The sequence below is a fragment of the Solenopsis invicta genome, unplaced genomic scaffold, assembly GCF_016802725.1.
Source record: "Solenopsis invicta isolate M01_SB unplaced genomic scaffold, UNIL_Sinv_3.0 scaffold_117, whole genome shotgun sequence".
In the NCBI taxonomy this organism is placed as follows: Eukaryota; Metazoa; Arthropoda; class Insecta; order Hymenoptera; family Formicidae; genus Solenopsis; species Solenopsis invicta.
Window position 1 is genome coordinate 71,905 of NW_024105245.1, and position 25,540 is coordinate 97,444.

Here is a 25,540-nt window from a genome sequence, read left to right on the forward strand (position 1 = left end):
AGTAGCAATAATTCTTGGATATATACTATCTACATAATTTTAAGAAGTATGTTAAATATATATAAAATAAGAAAATATATTTAAATTATTTAAAATAAATATTAATTGTTTAACTTTAGTCTAACTTGAAGATCTTGAATGTAGCTTTCAAATAATATAATTAAATTTAATGTGTCGTAATATATGTATAAATTCGGCAAATAAAAGTCATACAGTGAAAAGGGTCGTAAGATGGTACTGCACCATTTGCATTACGAACGTAAGACCACTCTTATGACTTTACAACCTTATAGTAAACGTTGCATAATACTTACTAGCAGCAAAGAAATTATTAAAAAAAATTATTTCCAAACAAAATAAGATAAAATCGCCTATGGAATAGGTTCCTAATATGAGAGTAAGGTTTCTGCTGCATTAATAAACGCATGTAGTTGGTATCATAAACTTATTACTCTTTGGGTGAAATCTATTTAGTAAAATTTATTATTAGATCATGTATGCAGTCGTTGAAAAAAAAATTTTTGAAATTGAATGTTTTTAAGATTTATTGAGATGTCTTTAAATCTTTTGCTTATTATAAAATAAACAAATAATTGATAATAAATTCTGCATGTAGTGGTAGAGTAAAGTCCTATTAATAGAAAAATACAGGATGTGGTGATTTGCTCAATTATAAATATTAGATTTGATGATCGTGAAACTGCAAAGCGTGAAACTCGTAATATGAGACACTAAAAATCCCCATTTACATATTCTAACTTTGAGAGCTTTCCAAAATGCTATAATAGAATAGATTTTGGAGAAAACTATTATGTACAAAAGTTTTTGAGTATCGAAAGAATTATTTGATTGGTCAACTAGATTTTGAGTCTGGAGCCTAATTTATATACAAAACCTAATTGCTACTATCTCTTTATTGTCATTGAAAACAGGTCTACAAAATTGGGGGGGGGGAGTCTTTTTTCGAACTTGACTTTTTTATGAATTTTTTCTGGTTAAAGAAAAAATGATAGCGAGGTCAGCTTTACGGCATGTTACGCAGAAATGTTCCCATAATACAGAAAATATTTTTTCGAATATAAAAATATTTTATGCAAACTGTAAACAAAAAACTTTGAAAAAATCGTAAAAAATCGTAAAAAAATGATAAATTTCGAAATATAAAACCAAATAATTAAAAAACAAAAAATCTTATAAAATATTTAACTTGTTAAGCAAATTAGCTCTATGTTTCTAGTTTAATTCTTTTTTTAAAAAATTAAGTTTCGACTATTTGTTAAAAAGTTATTGTATTGAAACCATAAATGCATTCTGCAAACGTTACCTACGGTGCGCGACATTCTCTCGCGAACTGCTATCGAATAAAGTTCAAGAAGTTATAAAATTATATGAGATCATGTTGGGTATAGTTTTTTTGGTCACTAATTTCAAAACAAATCAAAATGGCGGATTCAATATGAAAGACAAGAATGCGTATAAATAACATGAACATCGATATTCTGATGGTTTTGTAAGTCTCTGATTACTGCTGTATAATTACAATTGTTCAATTAAAAATAGCGGATCTAATATGGCGACACATAAGTTTCAAAAATTCCTCGCAATAATTTAAAATTGTATTATTTATACTGTATGACAAAACAAAGAAAAGTATATTATGCTTCCTTTAATAACTTTAGTGTAGTTTTTTTGCTGTTCCAAAATCTTTACTTACTTTTTGTGACAATAGAAAATCTATATACAGAAAGGTAATTTTGCGTTACCCATCCTGTACCACGTGGAGGTACACCTTATTACAGGACATGGCCCTTTACGTCAGATACATATTTACACTATGTGCAATGCTTTTTCTTCACTATTTACAACATTACTATTTACATTATTATAATATTTACATTATACTACATAACGAACAAACTAAATTTACATTTAATTGCATATTTAAATGTGAAATATAATGTTCCAATTTAATAAAAGCAAGCTCTTTTATTTTCAAAGTCCCGAGTCATTGACATCCTTTTGTACTTTGCTTTCTAGAATTAATCTTTTATTAAATAATAAATGTAAATTTAGCATTAAAATTAATCATTATGTAGTATAATGTAAATATTATAATAATGTAAATAGTAATGTTGTAAATAGTGAAGAAAAAGGATTGCTCATAGTGTAAATATGTTTCTAACGTAGAGGGCCATGTGCCCTGTAATAAGGTGATACCTTCACATAGTACAGAATGAGTAACGCAAAATTACCTTTTTGTATATACATTTTCTATTGTTACAAAAAATTCATAAAAAGTCAAGTTCAAAAAAGCTGTTTTCGCGATTATTTAAAAAATGGAGAATGATGAAAAAAAACAAACAACGTAGTCGTTTTTAACGCATCAAAATCCTATAAAAACGTCATTCAAAGTTCAAAGCACAAGGCCCCCCAATTTTGTAGACCTGTGAAATCTTCCAACCCAAGTGGTATTTAATTGAAAATAAATAATATATTAAAATTTTGTAATATAATTCAACCTAAATAATTTATATTTAAATTATTTATATTTTAACAAAAATGAGAAAGTTTTATTAAAATAAATAATTTTTAATAATCTTTATTTTTTTAATAAAAACCAAGTGGTGGTATCTTTTTAACTTACGATGTTACTTAAATGTTAAAGAAACTAAAGCTTATTTCGCAAATTGCTTTTATAACGCATATTTTACAAGTGTTACATTTATTGCATTCTTTCTTATGTCTTTTCTGCTTTTCCTGATTTTCGATAATAGAGACATATTATCAAAAATCTATATTTCGTTTTTAGTCTTATACATTAACTCACTACTATTAAATAATTGTAGCTCATTTTCCATCTTCTGTAATAGGTTGCCAATGTCAAATAATTAAAATTCATTTTTTACGTCCAACAATAGTTAACAACATTCTAAAAACAAATTTTAGCAAATGTGCACTATAAAAAAAAATTTTTTTTAACAAATCTTATTCTTATATTGTCTTATATTCTTATATTATAGCTTATATTGTCTGTGTTCACTGTTTCGCATATAAGATTCTTTTACTAATTACAATTACGCACTATTTTACAATTTTTAAAAACGCATTGTGGTACGGCGGGATTCGAACCTAAGATCTCCAGAACAATAACCTAATACGCTAACACTGAGCTAATCGTACGCTTGTAATAATATTGTTATATGAAAAGTTATATTTAAAATAAAGTTGATTTGAATAGAAAAAAACTTGCGTCTTGAATACTGCACAAACACTCTCACTAGCACTTTGATTTAGCCTTATTATTAGATATTTTTAATATAAATTAGGTAATTATTCAGAAGACCCCCATTACCTTCGATTTTAACGAAATTAGGTTCATTCGGCGCGTTTTCACACAAAATGAACGAATCTGGCAGAAAAAAGTGTTGCTCTGCCCTGCAAATTAAGATATCAAGTGTTAAAGTTGGCAACTATTTAGGTTAGAATACCTGGCATCTCGGCGTAATGCAGAGACTGGAGCATGCGAGTAAGAAATAAGCATGCTACATTCGTCCAACAATATTTTAAAGTATAATCAATGTCTCCAACAATATCACAAAAGTATAGTCACAGTTAAAGTTTACAGTAGTTGTACATTTTTCAAAATTATGAATGCTGCTAAATGATCATCTACTAATTACATCATATATTAGAAAATAAATGGAGTTGTAATATCAAATAAAAAGATATATTTTTCAAACAATATCATTCTAAAATATAACCGAAAAATAACCAACCATAGTTAAAAGTAAAGTATTAGTAGTAGTCTACTATAGTGACTAATTTTTTATCCTAAAGAAACAGAAATCTATTTCCTTATAAAATAATTTAGTAAACAACTTTTTACATAAAATGCAAAAAAATATACTTTTAGTTAACGCATACTCTTAATATATAATTAATTGCTCTACCTTTTTATTAATATGTTCGCATTAAGTTGGACACTATTCTACCGGTATCTCTAACCAATGTTATCTGGATCTCATATAAAAAAAATCTTTGTCTTATATTAAGAACCCTTTTTTTGAATTAGCAATTTTGATATACAAAATTTCATATACAACAATGTATAACTATTATGCTAAAATAAAACTTAAATACATATATTTACTATAATTTGGATATGAAAATAGAAATTATAATGGTATAAATTAAATAAATTAAAAACCTTTAAAAAAATATCTTATAATAGACGACTTTATTTTATAAAATGTTCATAAAACTTTATTTTGTAACCCTTATTAGTAAGATCTGCAAAGAATCATTAATTTGTAACTTTTTATAAAAATGCCTTTTACAACATTAGTTATTAGTATTTCTATGATCCTCTTTGTTATCTCACAAACGCGTCCTTTTCATCTTCTTCAATAAATTGTAAATTACATTCGTTCTGTATACCCGATAAACTTCTACCTATAAAGTAATTGATAAAACTCTATGATTGACAAACTGATGTTGATAAGAATTGTGTCGCGTTAATATTTATAGAGTTAGTTTAAAAAAACAAAATGATATTCCACCATCCCCTTCCGTCTTCTAACGGTTTACGCTACACAGAGAATTTATGGTTCAAACCACTATAAGATAAATATGAAAAATATAAACAAAGCAGTTTTAAAAGGCTGTAAACACGTAAAATAATCCAATATTTATTATCAATAATATACACATTTATTTAAACTGTGCAATTTGCAAAGAAATTACACAAATTTTATTCTCGTTTTTCAAAAATTCGTATTTAGCAAATTTTATATAGATAAAAGCCATAAATGTATGTACTGTAGGTTCTTATCTAAGCAAACCATGTTCTTATCAGTAAATATTAGTACAACACAATGTTTAGTTTCCAAAAAATGAGGAAGTACCGCTTTAGGTGGCCTATGCCAGTACTGACGATTTTTCTCTCTTGTTTTTTTTTTCTTACACAGATTGAATCTTTATAGGCTTCTGCAATTTTAACATATATGCTGTTTATATCGCGCTCGTGCTCTTTTCCAGTAAATTTCACTCTGTGCATATTTGCAATTGCACATTCATTTCGTTTCGTTTCTTCCTTAACTTTTACATTTTGCGTAGCAAGATTTGCTTTTCGTTGACAAAAGCGTTGGCTCAATTAATTTTCACAAAAGAGCAATGCAGGTTTCAATTTAAAAAACCTATTTCACGTTTCATTACGATTAATATAAAGCAGATGTTTCGATTACAATCTATTCTAATCTCTTTCTCAAAAATAAGCAACGGCGATGACATCAAAAGCAAATTAATCACATCGAATTTCTCTTAAATATCATGGAGTTTTATCACATCGATTCTGATAAACTGTAAAACAATATAAATCGGATTGTGAGATAGTGCATTCGTTGTCGCACTTAAGTTTTCACGCATACGCGTGTTCGGCCCATTCTGTGCCATCATCGGCAGAGCGGGTCATCGTCCTCTTTCTCCGCTCACCCCTCGCCCTCCGTTCACTCCGTGTGGCACAAAAGTAGTGTTCAAAGAGTACGAGCGTGCCAGCGTGCCATACACACACGAGGAAAGCAGCCGTTATCACGCGCGCGAGCGCAATAGAAATGCATCTTTCCGACGACGGTAGCACGCAAAATTTGCGCATACAAATCTTCTCTGATGCATTCCGGCTAACATTCTTAATTTTCCGAAAAAATAAAATTTAAGAAAAAACCGATTTTCTTCCATTTTTTCGAAAAATATTAAAAAAGTACAACCGTAATAATGATAGCAGACTTTATCGATGAATTGCTTAACAAAGCTCTTAAATGTGAAAGAAATCTTTAAACTATTGATATAGAGAACACACACACACGCGCACACGCACACACACACAAAATAAAGATGGCATATTAAAAAGACAAAAATAAAGAAACTGTAAAAAAAACCAGGAAAAAACCGTCTTTCTCCAAAATTGTCAAAAATCTTTTCAGGTTAAGAACACTAATGCCGGTTGTGCACAGCCCTATGCACAAGAATCTCTCTTCCGCTGCGATTCATTCATCGCGAATAAGTGCACCGATCTTTACAATAGAGGCGCAAACAAGCGCATTAAACGTGTAGCCGTATCATCTGGGCGCGGACGCAACGTGAAAATTAATTGTGCCACACAAAACAACTTTCATTTTAATATCGTTTACGAGAGAGAGAAAACTCATGTACCACTCTGGCTCTCGAATATCTCTCTCACAATTTATCGTATGCGATGTATAATACAATGGAATAGAAATTGTTTCCTGCTCGCAGCTTATCTAAACTAATTAATGACACAAAAGAGAAAGAGCTTACGAGATGCTCGTCTCTTCGATTCACGTCAATGATAGCTCGACGATTCCCTGTCAAAATTCCGAAATGCAACACAGTGAAAACATTTGCAAAAACTCATTCTCTTTCATATGTTATTTTCATAAACTACATAGTACATACATACAGAGAAAAAAAAACTTTCTTGTTTAAAAAAAAATATTTTTATTTACAAATTATTAAATATTAAAATCATATTTTATAGCGTTAAATAGACATAATTTGATTACATAAGGACATTTTATATTCTAGTTTCACTAAGAAAAAAATATTTTTTTTTATTCAATAATAATTTTTATAAGTTAAAAAAATATCGAATAAAAAATAATAATATATTTAAACTAAAAATTAGAATTTTTCAATATTATTGTTATATTATCAAAATATTTATGATACTCTTTAAATAACTAGTATAATATTAAAATAAAAATCAATAATATTTTGATAACATTAAGATTATCAAATTTACCAAAATATTAAAAGTCAATAAACAAGCAAAAAATTTTTTAGACAGAAGCAATAACAATTTTATTCAAATTTGAAATTTTTATGTGAAACGACTTTTCGACTGCACCAAGTCATTCTCCACCAAATTGTTGTTAAAATTAAAGTGCATAATCAATAATCAAAAACAAGCAAAAACAGTGTTTATAAAAAACCGTTGAATGTGACACTTCGATAAGTGATAATCCAATCTTATTTTTTAAATATAGTGGCAAGCCATCCAATGATAATAATTCTAATAACCTTCGATATCACAATCGTTCATTTTTCTTCTTCAAGGAACAACGATGAACAAGTTTCTCCAACCTCAATCACAAGATATACATATATCGTTATAAAGTAAGATGTTCTTTGTCCTCAAATTTTTTAAGATACAGAAACAAAGGCTGCCCATTATGTAAAACAACAATTTTTCAGATAAAATAAAGATTAATAAATATTATGTAAAGATATTTTTCTATAAAATTAATAACTCACTTTATCAAATTTTTTAAGAAAAATTAAATTATATATAAGCAAGATTATACCATATTATTTCGAATATAAACAAAAATATAATTTCTTGAGTATATATAAAATGATTGTCAAATAGAATATATTTTATTATAATTTTATTATAGTTTTAACTTAACTTTCAGTGTAAACACCTCAAAAATGTCCCTCTATATATATCTTTGGATATTTTTAACTCGGCGTTTTCTGTTGCTTATTCTGTCTCGGGTAGTAATGCATCAATTTTAATTATTTTTCTTTAAATTAATCATTTAAAAATTAAAAAAAAAGAATTTTTCTGTACAAAGATCAAAAAAGTCGTAACATAAGAGATATTTTGCAATAAACAGTGATAGAGAAAACGTGGATAAAAAGGATTTTTTCAAAGTCATTTTTGTTAAAAATAAATATAAGATTTTATTAATTTTAAATTGATAATTAATAAGTTAAACTTTAAGAAAGTAAAGACGGTTTTCCGTTCCAAAATAATTTTTGTTAAATAAAAATAAATAATTTTTTAATTTAACTGAAACTAAATACAGCTGACATTCTTTGAATTTTAACAAAAATAAAAAGAAAAAATAATTCTATTGTATTCTACATAAATATTAACAATTTACAATAATTATTATAATCTTGGTATTAATTAAAAATGGCAAAAATTGTGTTATATATCTTCTCATACATATATATCCGGCATAGACATTGAAAACATCTTGATTATTATGGAGACTAATCGTATAATTTGGAGATAAAAGAAAACCCCAATGTATGCGATCAAACTAAAATTTTTTAAAGACTTGCATGCCTTGGCCCCTTGAATTTAGGAAACCTAAATCGCACTATATGAAGACTTCTTAAAAATCATTAAAAAAATTATGACAATACATAAATCTCTAAAAAAAAATAAATATAAAAAGAGAATGTTGTATTTTATTATAAAAAAAATTAAAAATATTCCTCATAATTTCTTAGTTATAAGTCATTATGTCAAAAGTGGTGCGATTTCGACAACCTTACTCCATTCTACTCACTGAATGAATGAGATAATAAGACATTTTATACAATACTTACTTTTAATACAGCAATTGTAAAAACTAAATAAGTTTGTAGTTCTTCAAAAATGAGAATTTTTTACTCATATTGTTTATAAAATTCATACCGATTTATATATGTAATCAACAAAAATATACAGACATTCCTTTATGATAAAGAAATTCTGTTAATTCTTATTTCAATTGAATCTCATCTATTCAATTTTAGTTGTGCACAATCACCATTTTCATATTTTACAGCGATAAATTTTCTCAAATTTAATCGTCATAATAACTATTTCTTACAATTTTTAATTCCATTAAAATAAAAGTTCATTCTGTTAGTCACGTTAATGACGCGCGTTACACAATTTTTTGCGGTCGTGTGTTCCCTTTTCTCTGTCTTTCTTCCTCACAACTCTTTTTTTACATCAAGATATACTCCTAAGAATGACTTCGCCCAGAAGAATTTTTTCAAAGTGAATCATCGTCTTCTTCGTTCTTTGTTAACAGGTGAGAATAAAGATCTTCTCCGTGCAACTCGGCCACTGTAACATTTATTTCTTTACATCCCGATAGATGTGGGATACCTCCTATTGCTAATATTAATTCTCCAAAAAAAACATTAAATTCTTCAAAATTATCATATTCTCGTAATCTTTCCTTTATATTTAATTAGATAAAATCTAACACATGTAACGCGGTCACATAAAATCTTTCAATTTCGCTTCTCTTCTTTAACACATTCTTTTACATCTAAATTAAAGGCTTATGTAAACTACGATCCATTTACACTTAAGGTCAAATTACACTAGTAAATAGATTGCGATTATGATTGGCAATTATTTTTAATCAATCAGAGCAAAGCAGCCACCTACTGAAATTAGTAACTCTTTAAAAAATGCTCTATTTAAAATTATTGATCACAGTACAGTCAGCAACCAATCGTAATCAATGAAGTGTTGTAATTTAATCACATTACAGATGCTACCAAATTTCCCTGTTTATCCTTATAACTTCTCACTGTATTCTAGAAGCACAACAAACAGCCGACAATGTTCGTCTCTACAAACGTTGCTAATGTTAATTAATTTTCCGCAAACAAGGTGAAAAAAATCAACATGGCAAATCGTATGGGGTATCTCATACTCCATAATACTTCATAAGTATAATAATTTAATACGATAATAATTCCACTGTCATAACATCGATTTTTAAAGTATAAAAATAAAACAAAATAATAAAAACAAAATGAACTCTTTAATTTTTTAAAGTAAAAAAAACAAAATATAAAAAGCTACAGAAATTTAAATCTTGCAAAGGTATACGTCGTTACATCGCCCTAAGAGTAATATTGCTGACATTTTGCTGGATATCTTTTGTTTCAAACAAGAAATATACAGATCACAATTATAGCGATCACAATTGCTAATCAATAGTAAATGTGCTTGAGTAATGGTAATTAATAATCGCTAACCACCAATCGCAATTGCAATCCAATCAACAATCACTAATGTAATTTGATTTTTAAGGGACATAAAAAAGCGAGATAGAAAAGTAAATTATTTATATCACTTTATATCTTTCACTTTATATCTTTCACTTTTTAACTTTTTATTTAATATAATTTTATAAATCTATTTCTCAAATACGTAAATAAGATATAAAGGTAAAAAAATGCTTATTTCCTATTTCAATGGAAATTATTTTTATGTAAAAGAAATTGGTTGTAAAAAAAATTTGTAGTTTATTTCTAAAATTTGGTTTTAATTTCTACTATTATGATTATACTAAAAAATTTTTCGTGACCAATACTTTGGAATTTGTAATCTAAACATTTCATTATTTCTTCTCCTTAATTCTTTGTTGCTTTTAACCTATTTTTTTTTCTTGTCATATATTATTCACCTCCTCTCTATATCCAACGTCTTGTAACCAAAACCTGTAGCATGAAAAATAAAAGAATTGTGAACTCAGAATGACATCTGCCATGAAGGAACAAAGAGCTTGACGAGCTTGAAGAACGATGTAAGAGCATCAGTCGTCTCAATGTTCTCATATTAAGCATTGAATCCGACAAGAGCAAGAACAACTTGATTTAAACGGAGAAAGGCGGTTTTTTTATTTCCTACAAACATTCCTGCTACGTGACTCACGCCGCTTCTGAGCTCACTAATTCAATCGCGGGTCCGTTTATCGATACAAAGGGGAAAATCATTATCTTTCCGTCTTTTTTTTACGCAGCAACAAGAGGAACGCTCGTCGTGAGATGTTCTTAAGGCGAAGAGCCGACGCTTGCCTTGTGCGATTCAAAGACGTGAAACGACAAGAGAGATCACAAGAATGCAACGCCACACTGCGTATTACATCAAACACGAAAGTTGCCCACGTGTGTAACGCAAGTACGGGTTTAGATTTCTATGAAGCGGAACGGGGACAGAGGATGGAACGGATATGAGACTCGCGATAACACGCTTAAACGGAAAACATAGATGTGGTGTGAGCAGTGTAAGTCCTGATAGATAAGAGTTACGGATTACTAACGGAAAGCATAATAAAACTGAAGTACACACAAAAATTAGACGCGCAATTCATATACGAAGTACAGTTCTAAAATATCTTAAGCAATACATTGAAATATGTTAAACAACACCTATACGGAAAGAATTTTTTGTTAGATTTTAAAAATCATATGAGTGACTAATCGCTTTCAATAATCTTTCTAAAATCTCCCGGAATTATCAAAAAATTCTAAAGTAAATAAACAAAAAACTACAGATTATAGTTGATGATATACACTGAAAAAAGTATTTGATATTTATAACTATAATTACGTGATAAAAGAATTATGGTAACAAGCATTTTCATAGTTACCGCTATAACATTAATAATAATGTTATGTTTATGGTTTCAACAATAAAAAAATTTTGACATAATTTATAATAATTTCAAATATTAATATCAAGAAACATCAATCAAGATAATATAGCTGGTAAAAATAAAAATTTTCATATAATAAATGCAATCATAATTATAGTAAAAATAACTATTTTTTAAACATTCGCTTACTATTCACGTAATAACAATTAATAATTATAATTTGCACGGTTAAAAATATAAATATATAGTTGGCATCAAAAATGACTACATATAAATTTATAGTTAAAATATAGTAATTTTCTTCTCCTACAAAGTGTACGTACGATAATTTCATACAACATTTTCAATATAAATGCAGAAAAAATAATTGTAACTGTCCAAAAGCAAAGTTGCAGTACTTTTTATCGTTGCATCACGTCTCGACAGGAAGTAAATAAACAACTTTATTGATCCCTTCTTTATTTTGTTTATTTATAATCAATGTTACAAGAACTTCCGTTTACGTTAATGTTACAATACAAAATAAAACAAATATGTATATTAAATTAATTTTAGTACAGTATGTCAAAATGAATATTGTTTTAAAATTTATTCTCAAAACTATAGTCGTGGGACAATATAAACTTTGAAAAATTTTACTATAGCTTCAGCATTATGACTTTAAGAAAAACGCGACATAATGATAAAAAGCATTACAACCTCGCTTTCAGACAGTTAAAGTTATTTTTTCGCGAGTTTATATTGATAGTAATTTGTACAAAACTATTAAAATATCGTCTATAATTTGCATTAGAGTTTTTCGATAACTCCGCAGATTATTGAAAACGATGGTATTCAAGGCATTGTCATCGTGAAACCAATATATCTACAAAAAAAAAAACAAAATCGATTCGACAAATTTTAATGTTATATTAAAAATAAATTTTAAACGTACATAGGAGTCTCAGATACGCAGTATCCTTCTCTCACAGAAATATCGCATGTAAAATTTTCTTTATTTTACGTCGTTTTGACGTGTACTCGTTAATTTAAAATATCACAGAAAAGGTCGTCATGCCACTGTGAAATCGATAATTAACCAATCGCGCATCCAGCCAATTACACCGATGATGTTGAAACTATTACAATATAATAAAAAAAGAATAACTCTAAGAAAATCAAAACACAATTAAATAAAGAAACATCTTAAAACAATCAAACCTGGATCTTAGTGCTTAATAACATTTCTGGAGTGAATACATTAACTACTGTTTCCAGTTTGTTTATATTTATGTTATGTTTTCTAGTTCTTCCAACTGCGCAAATAATTTTATCTTACAGAATTAAATATATATAAAAACAAATATTAACTTTTAGAAAGCCGGCAAGTACAACTAGAATTCGGAAATTGAACGAGATTTCTTCGCCGATTGAAAAGCACCGCTGCGTGCAAGTGCAAGTGCGCGCATGAGTATGCGTGCGTGTGCGTGACAATTGTCAATTCTCTGGCCGTCTGCTAACACAAAAACACACATACGCGCACAAACACAACTCGCACGCAATAGAGATTTTTTTCATATATAGAAACTAAACTTTATTTATAAACTTTATTTATAAACTAAACTTTATTTATAAACTAAACTTTATTTATTTTAATTCTTTTACCAAAATTATTTAATTCTCAAAATTTTTTTTTAATTTTTATTTTTTTTTATATGTAGAAATTAAACTTTATTTATAAACTAAATTTTATTTATTTTTTTCTTTTTTTTTAATATTTTTTTATTAAAATATAGTCGGTGAATCGATAGGGGTGTATTTCACTTGCACACTGTTCACTTGCCCACAGATCACTCACACGCTTGGCCAATGGAAAATCTCTATGCATCGGCCGCTGTGAGTGGTGGTGGACAATGAACGATGTGCAAATGAACCATCGGGAGTCGAGTAGAGTTAGCCAATCGTTTAACTTTAAATATTTGGCAATATTAATTTCATAACAATTTAAATTTACCTGTTTCCAAACGTTTTGCTTCCTCTGAAGTCACTAAAATAGAGAAAACTTCATTGTTTTCTGCATCTTGTAAAAAAAATTTTACTTTATCATAAGTCATATTTTCACATGTACCACAGAATTGCCCCACAGAAGTTTCCTCATAGTTCAAAGACTAAAAATGAAATCGAAATATAAAAAAGAAATCTTAACAAAAGTGGAATAACACAAATTTATAAGTAATTGCATCAACAATCTTGCAAAAATTTTGTAATGGACAAACAAGTACCTGGTCCCAAACAAACTCACAAGTAAATATATAAGCCACAAATAGCGGTAAACTAATATTAATTTCGAATCAGAAAAATCTTCTTTTTTAATTTCAACAAAGTTAAAGAAAGTCATAAGCGTAAACGCTCACGTTTCATTTGAAACATTTGAAACATGAACGCTCGCGCTTTTGCTGTCTTACCTCAATGGAAAAAGCGTATGTGAGCGGGAATAATGACGTCAATGATAATGTCATTAAACAATCTGTTAGCGCTTGTAGCGCCAAATAGAACAATGAAAGCGCCGCTTATAAGCGCTTAAAGCGTGTAAGCGTCCAAATGGAACGCACCCTTTGTATTAAAGTTTGATGAGCAATTTTGGCAAAACAAAAAAGAGATAATATATATTGTTGTCTCCCTCTATATCTACTGTTTCACTCCATAACCTCATAACTGACGTACACTCTGACATTCAAACAGTAGCAATGTCATGAAGAAAAAAAATGTTCTATCATCTAAAAGATAGGACAGAAAGCCCATACACAATAAATGTTAAAAATACAAAAATATTCTAAAGTTTATCATGTATTCGTTCTTCCTACCTAAATTCATAAAATTATCAAAATTTAAATTTGAGCACAAGTTGTTAAAAACAATGGACCAATCAAAAATTGTCTATCTTGTGGCCAGAATCTCTAAAGATTCTCTAGCACACTGAGAGAAAAAAGTGATTACAATTATCATAATTTTACATATTTAAATCACAAAAATGGCTATACTGGTCAAAAGTGGATTTTGATGCTTAATAATAATTTTCTATGTAAATGTATATACATTTACAAATTTCCCTCAAACTTCCCTGCGCCGCATATTTGCTAGACGTTAAAACGCAGCTATTAAGTAACTAGAAATGTAATATCACAAATTAAATTGCTAATCAATTTAATAATTTTGATGCCTACAAACATCTATAGCATCAAATTATTTCATTATTTATTTTTTCTTTTACTCGTTTTTGAATTATTATTATCTAATAAATAATAAGTATGTCAAGAAAATAATTATATTTACTATAATTACAATTGTATTTAACAGAATGTTTATTTTATTTATAATTCACTTTTTGATATTTTATTATATTAATGTTTGAAATTATCACAATTTATTGTAATATTTATTCATATTTGTGTATAAATATATGAGATTATTATTACTAACATTACAGTAATACCTATAACTGCTGTACTACTTTTAACGAATAAAATGCAAGTAATAGTACATTTATTTTTTAAGTAAAACCTAAGTAGCGGTATCTTTAATTCCTTTTTAAATAAAATTCAAGTAATACTGTCTGTGTATTTTTATTGAAACATTTTTCTGTTCTAACCTAAGTTGATGTACTTAATTTAAAAAAGTTTTGTTGAAGTATGTAACATTTAATCTCAAAGAATTAAAGAGGAAACAGAAATAAGAATGTTTTATTAAAATAAAAAATTTTTAAACTACAAAAAATTAGCGCTGCTAGATGTCTAAATATAATTTAAATAAAATGTAAAACAGCAACGCCAATTTTTTGTAGTTTAAAATTTTTTTATTTTAATAAAACATTCTCATTTCTGTTTCCTCTTTAATTCTTTGAGATTAAATGTTACATATTTCATTGAAACTTTTGTAAATTAAGTACCTCCACTTAGATTAGAACAGGAAAATGTTTCAATAAAAATACACAGACAGTATCACTTAAATTTTAGACTACTCAGAACTTGATCGGTTCAGCCGTTACTGAGATTTGATAATCTCGTTATGCTTGAACTCGCTGACTCGCGTAAAAGAGGCTCGGTCTTTCTCGCTTTGCGTTTTTTATATATTTTTTTTTTTTTTTAAATTGGCACAAGACGCGACCGCGTCTCTTAAAATAGAAATCTTAAGTTATTTTCATAATTATTTTATCAAACAATTACAGTCACAAATGTCACTTCTCTCGCAGTGTACAACAGGAATAAAATTTTATTTTTATTTTACCTTCTAAAGTGGTATGGCGTTTTATTTCGTTAATGATTATCAATTATATACATATTTATAAATTTTCATTTATGATAAATTCTGCGTAATTTAAAACAACCCTGCGGCCTTCTAAGATTAAAAATATCACAGTTGTTTGGATAGCATCGTAACTTTACGCAAATTGCAGAGTACTCACTTTATAAACTTGACCGTACGTTCCATTGCCGACTACTTCGATCAGCTCAAAGATTCCAGCAGGCTCCTGAAATACAAACAACCAGTTAATTCTCGAAACATAAAACAATTTTTATCATTAAAGAATAAACTTCTCTGATTTTCGCCAGCAAAAAAAGAAACAGTAATTAAAAATTTCCTGAAATCTCAAAAAAGGAATAAATAAAAATAAAATAAAATCAAAGAATAAAAAGAAAAAGAAATAGTTTACAAAGAAATTATTTGGCAAAAAAAATAAAATAAGAAAAATAACGTATTTCAAACTTTTCAAATAAGGTAGACTACAAATCAATATTAAATATAAGTAGAAAACAAAAACAGTTTCCGGTTATATAGGTATGTATACTAGGTTTGTTTTTGTATCCGCTATGTGTTATTCTTTTTACACTTAGAATAAACAGAATACATAACTAAACATTAAAAAAAAAAAATAAAAAGAAAAAATCACAAACAAATTTATCCTCTTGCCGTTGCTTATCACTAAAAAAAAAAAAATAATTGCTATTATCATAATTTATCTATAATTTATAGTTATTTTCAGTGCTAAATATATTTTTTATAGTTATTTTACCCGTAAAAATTATATGTAACTATTAATTATTTATTATTACATAAATAGTAAACAAAAATATTCAAAAAATAATTACATTCACTACAATTATAATAACAATATTGCATTTACTGCATAAAAATACTTTTCTTATTTTTATTCTCCACTCCTTGATATTTTACTATTAATACTAATATTAAAAATTATAATATTAATTTAAGATTATAATCATAAAAATTTTTAATTTCTTCAAAATTGGTAGAACGATAAATACAAAAAATAGTTACACTCGCTAGATTGTAAATACACATATTTTGCTACATATTTATTTTATTTTTACCATCTTGATATTTTACTAAATTAATATTTAAAATTTTCGTAATGTATAGAAAATATTTAATAAATGATCAAATTATAAAACATAAGGTTACTATTACTAATATAAAAATAACAGTATAGCAGTAATTTAAAAAATAGAGTTCGTAATCATTATTATTTTAAATATGCAATTGTAAACACAAATATCAACACTTCTCTCAATGATCTTTTAACAATTAAATACAATTTAATCTGTACTGTAAATAAATTACATGTAAGTTTGGGGTCCCCACTATTAAAAGTGTATATTTACACATAAAAATAAAAAAAAATTAAATAAGTGATAAAAATTTTTTATAATTAAAAACTTTGCAAAAATAAATTTACAATTAAAAGTAAGTCCATAGAAATATTTATATGTATAGTATATGTACAATACGTAATAATTAGGGTCCGGAAGTTCGTGCGAGATATATGTATATGACGATCGTTAATCTTCGTCTAGCGCGCAATCTGCTAAACCTAAAATACATACGCGCGCGCGCACGCACACACACACGCACGCACGCACGCACGCACACACTTAAGAATTAAAGATATTACTACTTGACCTTTTAGTATAATTTCTTCATTGAAAAACACATACACTTGACAAATTTTCTTTTTTTTTAGTAACTTTGTTTAGATAATATAGTGTTAAGCACTTTATAAACAGCATGTATATTTTTTTGCTGCGTAAAGCATGATTGCAAGGAGCATGATTCAAAACAATGCTAAACAGATCAGTATAAATTATAATTTATAATAATAAAATATCAAATCAATGGCCTTTTAATCATTACTTGTTCCTTATTCTCCTGTAACAATAAAAACAGCATACAATCTAATCAGTAACAAAATTTTCAGGGATGTATAAAATATTTCAACTGAAAAGTGGAATATTTCATAAAAAGTTACAAAATATATCTACAACATTTCTGAAACAACTCTGAAATAACTAAATGTTTGCGATTCTCACAATTAAAATCATATAAAAAAATCGTTAAAAAATTACAGAAAAATGCCTACAACCTTTTAAAAAAATACTAGAAAGTTACTAAAAAATCGTTTTGAACTATCGTTGACCATAATCATCCAAATAAATTTAACCCTTAAACACGTAAGTGGGTTTGTGAGACCCAATATAAAGTTTTAAACGCTTGCTATGTGAAGACTATAATAAGGAATAAGATAAGAGGTTTACCAAGACGTAAAAAAAGTTTGAAATCTCCTCTTTCGATTGATATGGTTAATCAACTTTTTTTAATCAACTAAAATTCGAACGGCACGGTAGCAAAGTTTTGTTAGGGTTAATGCAACCCATATAGTGTGTAAGTAAAACTTTTTTGTGAGTATTTTACATAAAAAACTGGACAAAATACGTTCGAACAGGTCGGTTTGCGGATGTTACTCGCATATACTCTGTCTAAAGTTGGAATACTATAAAATGTTGTAGAAAAAGAGTTTCTACAACATTTTATAGTATTCGAAATATATCATGAAACACATTAATTTTCAATTTTAGACACAATTTAATCAAAAATACCTCATATTCGCCTTGTTACATAACTACATTTTTTAACCCTTAAACACACCGATTCTGTAAAATACGGAAACACATTTTTAGGTCTGGGAGACTTTTTCAACTTTGAGAAGCTATATCTTTGATTACAATCAATATTTTTCTACGATTTTTTTTTTTAAACGAAAGTTCAAAATCTCAGGTGTGTGACTTCACAATCGGCATTGCCGAAAAATAATTTAGTGTGAAGTTATAAAAGAAAAACCATTAAACAAAAAGGAGAAATTGGTCAAAAATCCACTTTTCCTTCAAAAAATCATATTTTCGCAACAAAAAACATTTAAGGATTTTTATATACGGCGTTTTAAAGCTAAAGAGTCACACTTTCAAAATAAAATTTGGCAAAGTCATTTCTTTTAAAAAGTATAATTATGTAACATGGAGAATATGAGGTATTTTTGGGCATCTAAAAATCTACTTTTAAAAAAAATTATATCTTTGCAACAAAAAACTTTGAAGAACTTTACAATACGGCGTTTTCAAGCTAAAGATTCATACTTTCAAAAAAAATTATATTATTGTCATTTCTTTTACAAAATGTACTTATGTAACAAGGCAAATATGAGGTATTTTTGATTAAATCGTGTCTAAAATTGAAAATTGATGTGTTTCATGATATACTTCGGAAAAACTCTCTTTTCTACAGCATTTTATAGTATTCCAACTTTAGACAAAGTACATGCAAGTAACATTCGCAAACCGACCTGTTCGAACGTATTTTGTCCAGTTTTTTTATGTAAAATACTCACAAAAAAATTTTCACTTACACGCTATATGGGTCGCATTGACCCTAACAAAACTTTGCTACCGTGTCGTTCGACTTCTAGTTGACCAAAGAAGTTAATCAACCATTTCAATCGAAAGAGGATTTTTTAAATTTTTTTTACGTCTTGGTCCAAACCTCCTATCTCATTCCGTCTTCACATAGCAAGCGTTCAAAACTTCATATGGGGTCTCTCAGACCCACTTACGTGTTTAAGGGTTAATAGAAATGACAAGAATATAATTTCTTTTTGAAAGTATAAATCTTTAGCTTTAAAACGCCGTATTGTAAAGTTCTTCAAAGTTTTTTGTTGCAAAGATATAATTTTTTTTTTAATGTGTATTTTTAGATGCCCAAAAATACCTCATTCATCATGTTACATAATTATATATTTTTTTTTTTAAATGACTTTGCCAAATTTTATTTTGAAAGTGTGACTCTTTAGCTTTCAAACGCCGTATTTGAAAGTCCTTAAACGTTTTTTGTTGCGAAGATGATTTAAAAAAAAAAAGTGGATTTTTGACCAATTTCTCATTTTTGCTTAATGGTTTTGCTTTTATAACTTCACAATAAATTATTTTTCGCCAATGCCGATTGTGCAGTCACACTCCTGAGATTTTAAACTTTTGTTTAAAAAAAAATCGTTGAAAAATATTGATTGTAATCAAAGTTATAGCTTCTCAAAGTTGAAAAAGTCTCCCAGCCCAAAAATGTGTTTCCGTATTTTACAGGATCGGTGTATTTAAAGGTTAAATATCTAAAGTACTATAACTTCATTTCTTAATAAATTTAAAGTATTCCAAAAATAATGTTTAAATTTATTATATTTAAAACTTTTTGTAAAAACTAAAAAGTTACAATAAAAATTATATAAAATATACTTAATATATAAAAAATATTTCAAAGGTTTTGTCTCTCTCTCTCTCTCTTTCTCCTCCCCTCTTTTTTCAATTTTGTTCATCGTCGTTTCAAACATTTGATCTTTCATCAACGATTGAATCTGAGGACCATCAAAAATTCCTTCTTTTATTTTCCCTTCAGACAATTGTGAAAATTTGGTGCAAATATTTGAAGCAATTGTTATTTTTATTTAGCGCTTTCACAAATTGTTTCATTAAATTTCCATTTTTAGGGATAGTCGTGCACGAAATGAGCATTGGGTAAAGAAGAAATAGCCACCTAGAACAAATTTAATACCCGGATCAAAAAATGTGATATATAATAGTCTGGTCAATCCAAAAAAGATTTTGTAAGATTACCGCCATTACATATTAAACTGGGATTAATAAAGCAATTTGTAAAACCGCTAAATAAAAATAACAATTGCTTCAAATATTTGCAGACCAAATTTCCACAATTGTCTGAAGGGAAAATAAAAGAAGAAATTTTTGATGGTCCTCAGATTCGATCGTTGATGAAAGATCAAATGTTTGAAACGACGATGAACAAAATTGAAAAAAAGCTTGGATCAGTTTCAAAAGTGTCGTGGAAAACTTTCTTGGGAATACAAAAACCGCAGATTATGAAATAATCGTTCAAAAGATGCTAAATGATTTTCAAACTTTGAGATGCAATTTGAGTTTAAAAGTTCTTTTTTTGTATTCTTATCTGGATTATTTTCCCGATAATCTTGGTGATTTTAGCGAAGAACAAGGTGAACGATTTCATCAGAATATTAAAGAAATGGAAAGGTGGTACCAGGGTAGATATAATATAAATATGATGGCAGATTACTGTTGATCGCTTAAAAGAGATCAATCCTAGAAAGCAAACTACAAAAGAATGTCAATGACTCGGGACTTTGAAAATAAAAGAGCTCGCTTTTATTAAATTAGAAAATTATATTCCAAATTATATTTAAATGTGCAATTAAAAATAAATTTAGCATTAAGATAATGTAAATATATTCCTGGCGTAGAGGCCATATTCTGTAATAAGATGATACCTCCACGTGGTACAGGATGGATAACGCAAAATCACCTTTCTGTATGTACATTTTCTATTGTCACAAAAAGTAGTAAAGATTTTGAAACAGCAAGAAAACTACACTAAAATCATTTAAGGAAGCATGTTTTTTTTTGTTTTGTCTTACAGTATAAATAATACAATTTTAAGTTATTGCGATAAATTTTTGTGATAAAACTTATGTGTCGTCATATTAAATCCGCTATTTTTAATTAAACAATTGTAATTACACAGCAGTAATCAAAGGCAAAACCATCAGATATCGATTTTTGTGTTATTTATACGCATTTTAAAAATTTTTGTCTTCCATATTGAATTCGCCATTTTAATTTGTTTATTTTTGACATCAGTGACCAGAAAAATTATACATAACATGATCTCGTATAATTTTATAACTTCTTGAACTTTATTCAATGTCCGTCAGACGCGAGAGGATGTCGCGCACCGTAGGTAACGCTCGCGGGATGCATTTATGGTTTAAATTCAATAACTTTTTAACAAATGGTCGGAAATTAGTTTTCCAAAAAAAGATTTAAACTAGAAACAGAGAGTTATAATACCCATAAAGTCAAATAATTTGTAAAATTTTTTGTTTTTTAATTATTTGGTTTTATATTTCAAAATTTATCATTATTTTATAATTTTTCACGATTTTTTCAAAGGTTTTTGTATACGGTTTGCATAAAACGTTTTTATAAGTTACAAAAAAATATTTTTTTTATTGTGGGAACATTTCTGCGTAAAATGCCGTAAAGCTGACCTCGCTATCATTTTTTCTTTAGTCAAAAAAAAATCATAAAAAAGTCAAGTTCGAAAAACATTGTTTTTGCGATTATTTAAAAAATGGAGTGATGAAAAAAACGGATAACGTAATTGTTTTCAGCGCATCAAAATCGTATAGAAACGTGATTCAAAGTTCAAAGCACAAGACCCCCCCCCCCTCCCCAATTTTGCAGACCTGTGTAATTATCGCAACGAGAAAAATGTCTACTTTAACATTGTGCTCTTTTCATTAGTGAAATATTAAATATTTTATTTGTGCTTATCTTCAATAAAATATCTGTCGTCACAAACACTCCGTTGTTGACTATATCCTTTCGCTTATTCATTATTACCTGTAAATAAGGAGAACAGCTCACAAAATATATTTTCTTATTGACCAATAATAATTTTACTTTCTCAAAATAATACTTATCTAACATCCATCTACCAATCCACTTTCTCTTAATTAAATTTAAAGTAATTATTTAGTAAGCCTTACTTTATTATCAAATATTCTTTTGGGATATTTCAGAGATGTGACTGATCAAACTGAGCTTACAGAGGCTAACTGTTAAAATACTACTAACACTACGATACATTCGTGATCGTCGACGCAGCATCCGGTCATGAACGTAAAAATAACTAAGAAAAAAAACGTAGTGCCTAAAAATCAAACCCCAGACATCAATGCAACGCACTGTAACTGTCAGATTAAACTGACATTGTCATGGCTTAACAGCTTTACGGTGTAGATGAGTGCAGATGTGAGTGATTATTACTGTACTTTTTATTTTTTGTGTTGTTATTATCATGAAATTAATCTTGCCACCCAAAATTAACATGTATATTTTAACATATAAATTTTGTGTAAAAGCTTTTTCAATTCTGTAAACTCAATTCAAAAAAATTGTTTGCAAAAAAAATGTCAGGAATTGCATCAATTCAGCATCCCCATAATATGATTATTGTCATCACATAATCCAATTATACAGAACATATAATCGTAACAATCTGTTATTATCGTAAGCCATATTTAAGTAGAACTAGTCAATCTTAATAACATTGAAATAACAAAAATGAATCATAACTTATCAAAAAGTGACTTTTAACAATCATTTTAGAATAAACATTTTGATATCATAATTTTTTGTTTTGCTTCTGAATATATAAATTTACTGTCTGATAGATTAGATAATTTAGACATTTTGTTGCAACATTTTATATATTTGCAGAATTCTTTCAGAATTATCGCACATAAAATATAAAAGATTAAAACGTTTATAAAAACTTTCTGTAACAATCGATATTGTACATGGTAGAATCTCGATGTTTAGTATTTTTATTCATTCATAATAATGTATGTGTGAAGCTGGCATATCATTTCGTGAAACCACATTAATTGAGAATTCTACTTTTATCTTCAATATTCAGTTCTGATAAATAAAACATTTAATCGTGATAGATAAAACAGTTCTGGCAATTACAGCAAAAAAAGTGTCAAAAAATCATGTAGCGTCTCACTATGTCCCGAAAGTTTCCTCATAGTTCTTGTTGGATTTTTTAAAAATCTACAATTTTACATGAGTTTTAGAAAGAATTCTGCTAATAAACGTTTTTTTTATTTTTAAATAATTTTTACTATTAAAAAATCGTTATGTAAATAAAAGTGAAATGCAAATCGGTATAATGCACAGAAGTTCTGTGCATTATAATAGTACAAATGTTTACTAAAAATTTGTAAATCCATTCCCTGAAAATTTCAGAAGTTTCCAGTTTTTATCAAAATTCCAGGTAAAAGAATTTTCGAATGTAGCTTTAAAATAAATTTATTTTATTACACATACGCCTTTTAACATTCTTTAAAAGCATAATCACAAGATTACAGTAAAACGTTATTTAAACATTAAACGTAACAGAAATGTATACAAAAATAAAATAAAAATTTTTATTATCATTAAGAAAAGATAAAGCAGATAATAAACAATCTTTAATACATTTTAGAATCATCTTGGGTGTTTACGATAACCCAAGTTAAGTTGGTTTCCACTAAGACCAAAAAATGTTAGGCGTAACTCTCTCTAGTACCTTTATGATTCATGACAACTCAACGCTGTATCGTATTGCCTGAGTTAAGTTAAACCTTGTGCTCAGCCGATGTACTGCATAGAAATTTCATAATAGCTATTTGTATAAGTTTCTCATAAACCTCACACATAAATATTGCATCTTTTAAAGAAAATAATAAGCCTCTTATTTTTTGTGGAAATCAAATCATGGACGTAAGAATTTAAGTGGAGTTCTGTTAAAACGTCGACACATTGTTCACAATTTCTTTTATTAAAAAACGTACTGCAAAGCCTAATATGTATGATATAATACTGCGGGAGCATCTCGTAATTAACTGCGAGTTATTTTTATTACAATACAAAGCAATATCATATATTTCTAAGTTTTTATTATCACAATTTGATTCATTAGTTAATAATCTATTTTCCATTACTGGCAGTTTTATTTATCGTCGTAATTGAATTTAATGAAAAGGTAAAATATATTAATATTTGATAATAAAATACAGTTTCCAAATAAATCTTCTTTCAATTCCATATAAAGTAAAATCTTTTTCATTGCACTTTGAAATTGCTTGAACTAGGGTAATTATTGCATCTAAATTGCTGTCTTATAATACTAAACATAAGTTCTAAATAATCTTGACTTAATTTGTAAGTGCAAATATATTATAACAAAGAATTTGGTTTTTCGCAAAGCATATATAATTCCATTGAACATTTAATTGAAATACAAGAACCTAAAAATCTAGCGTTTCTACGAGAATTAATGAGCATGTTTCCATATGAACTTTCTTTTAAACTGTAAATATATTCAAAAGACTTATTTAATTTTACATACATGATGTTTCTATTCTTAAAATTGATTCGTGCCTTATAATCGTACTGTTTCATATTTCGACTATTCTACGCAGTCCACCGGCTGAGTACGAGGTCTAACTTAACTCAGGCAATACGATACAGCATTGTCATGAATCATAAAGGTACTAGAGAGTTACGTCTAACATTTTTCAGCCCTAGTGGAAACCAACTCAACTGGGGTTATCATAAACAGCCTTTATAACCTTTACACATTAGCTCAATTTTGTCTTGTAGTACACTTACAAATTTTTTAAAACGACAAGAATTACTTTCTAAGCTACTACACAATTTTTTCAGCTATCTTATAGAGCAAATATATCCGTTAACACGTTTACTCCGCTTTCCATCATTAAATATTTAAAAAATGTAAAAAATAATTTTGTCAGAAACATATAAAATTTAAATTTTGAAGTAAAACTTTTAAAATTTCCGGGCAATAAAATTTTCAAAAAAATTCCTTATTTCAGAGAGTACAGTCTCAAATCCCTGATTTTCCAGATTTTCCAGATAGCGGACACCTTATAGTATTATAAAATATTTCTCGTATTCGTATTGTTTTAAACGTATTTAAGCATTTTTCAAAGAGTTCTGACTGTGAACATTATTAATTAATTATTAAATAATCCTTATCGTTAAGAAAAGAGTATCTACGGAAATATAAATAAGATGCTGAAAAAATATATTATAATAAAGAAAACTCTCAAACTCTCTTCTTTAATTTTTTATGATTGAATTTTATATTCCATTAAAATATACCAATGAGAGATTGAAATAAAAAGAATTTTAAATAAGAGTACAAAAATACATACCATTAGATATAGTAATATATTTTATTTACAAAGTAAATTTCAAAACAAAATTATTCAATAATCAAGAAAAATATTTTAGCTACATTAT

General features: G+C 27.6%; 1 protein-coding gene across 2 annotated transcripts in view; it reads right to left on the minus strand.

Moving 5' to 3' along the window:
- The window catches only part of LOC120359854 (mitogen-activated protein kinase kinase kinase kinase 4-like), a 92,297-nt gene that overhangs the window by 59,742 nt on the left and 7,015 nt on the right, over window positions 1-25,540 (minus strand). For both annotated transcript variants that reach the window (XM_039459251.1, XM_039459250.1), the window contains exon 2: window positions 15,700-15,765. In XM_039459251.1, coding sequence (XP_039315185.1) covers window positions 15,700-15,765 — 66 coding nt within the window. The remainder of the gene's footprint in view (window positions 1-15,699; window positions 15,766-25,540) is intronic.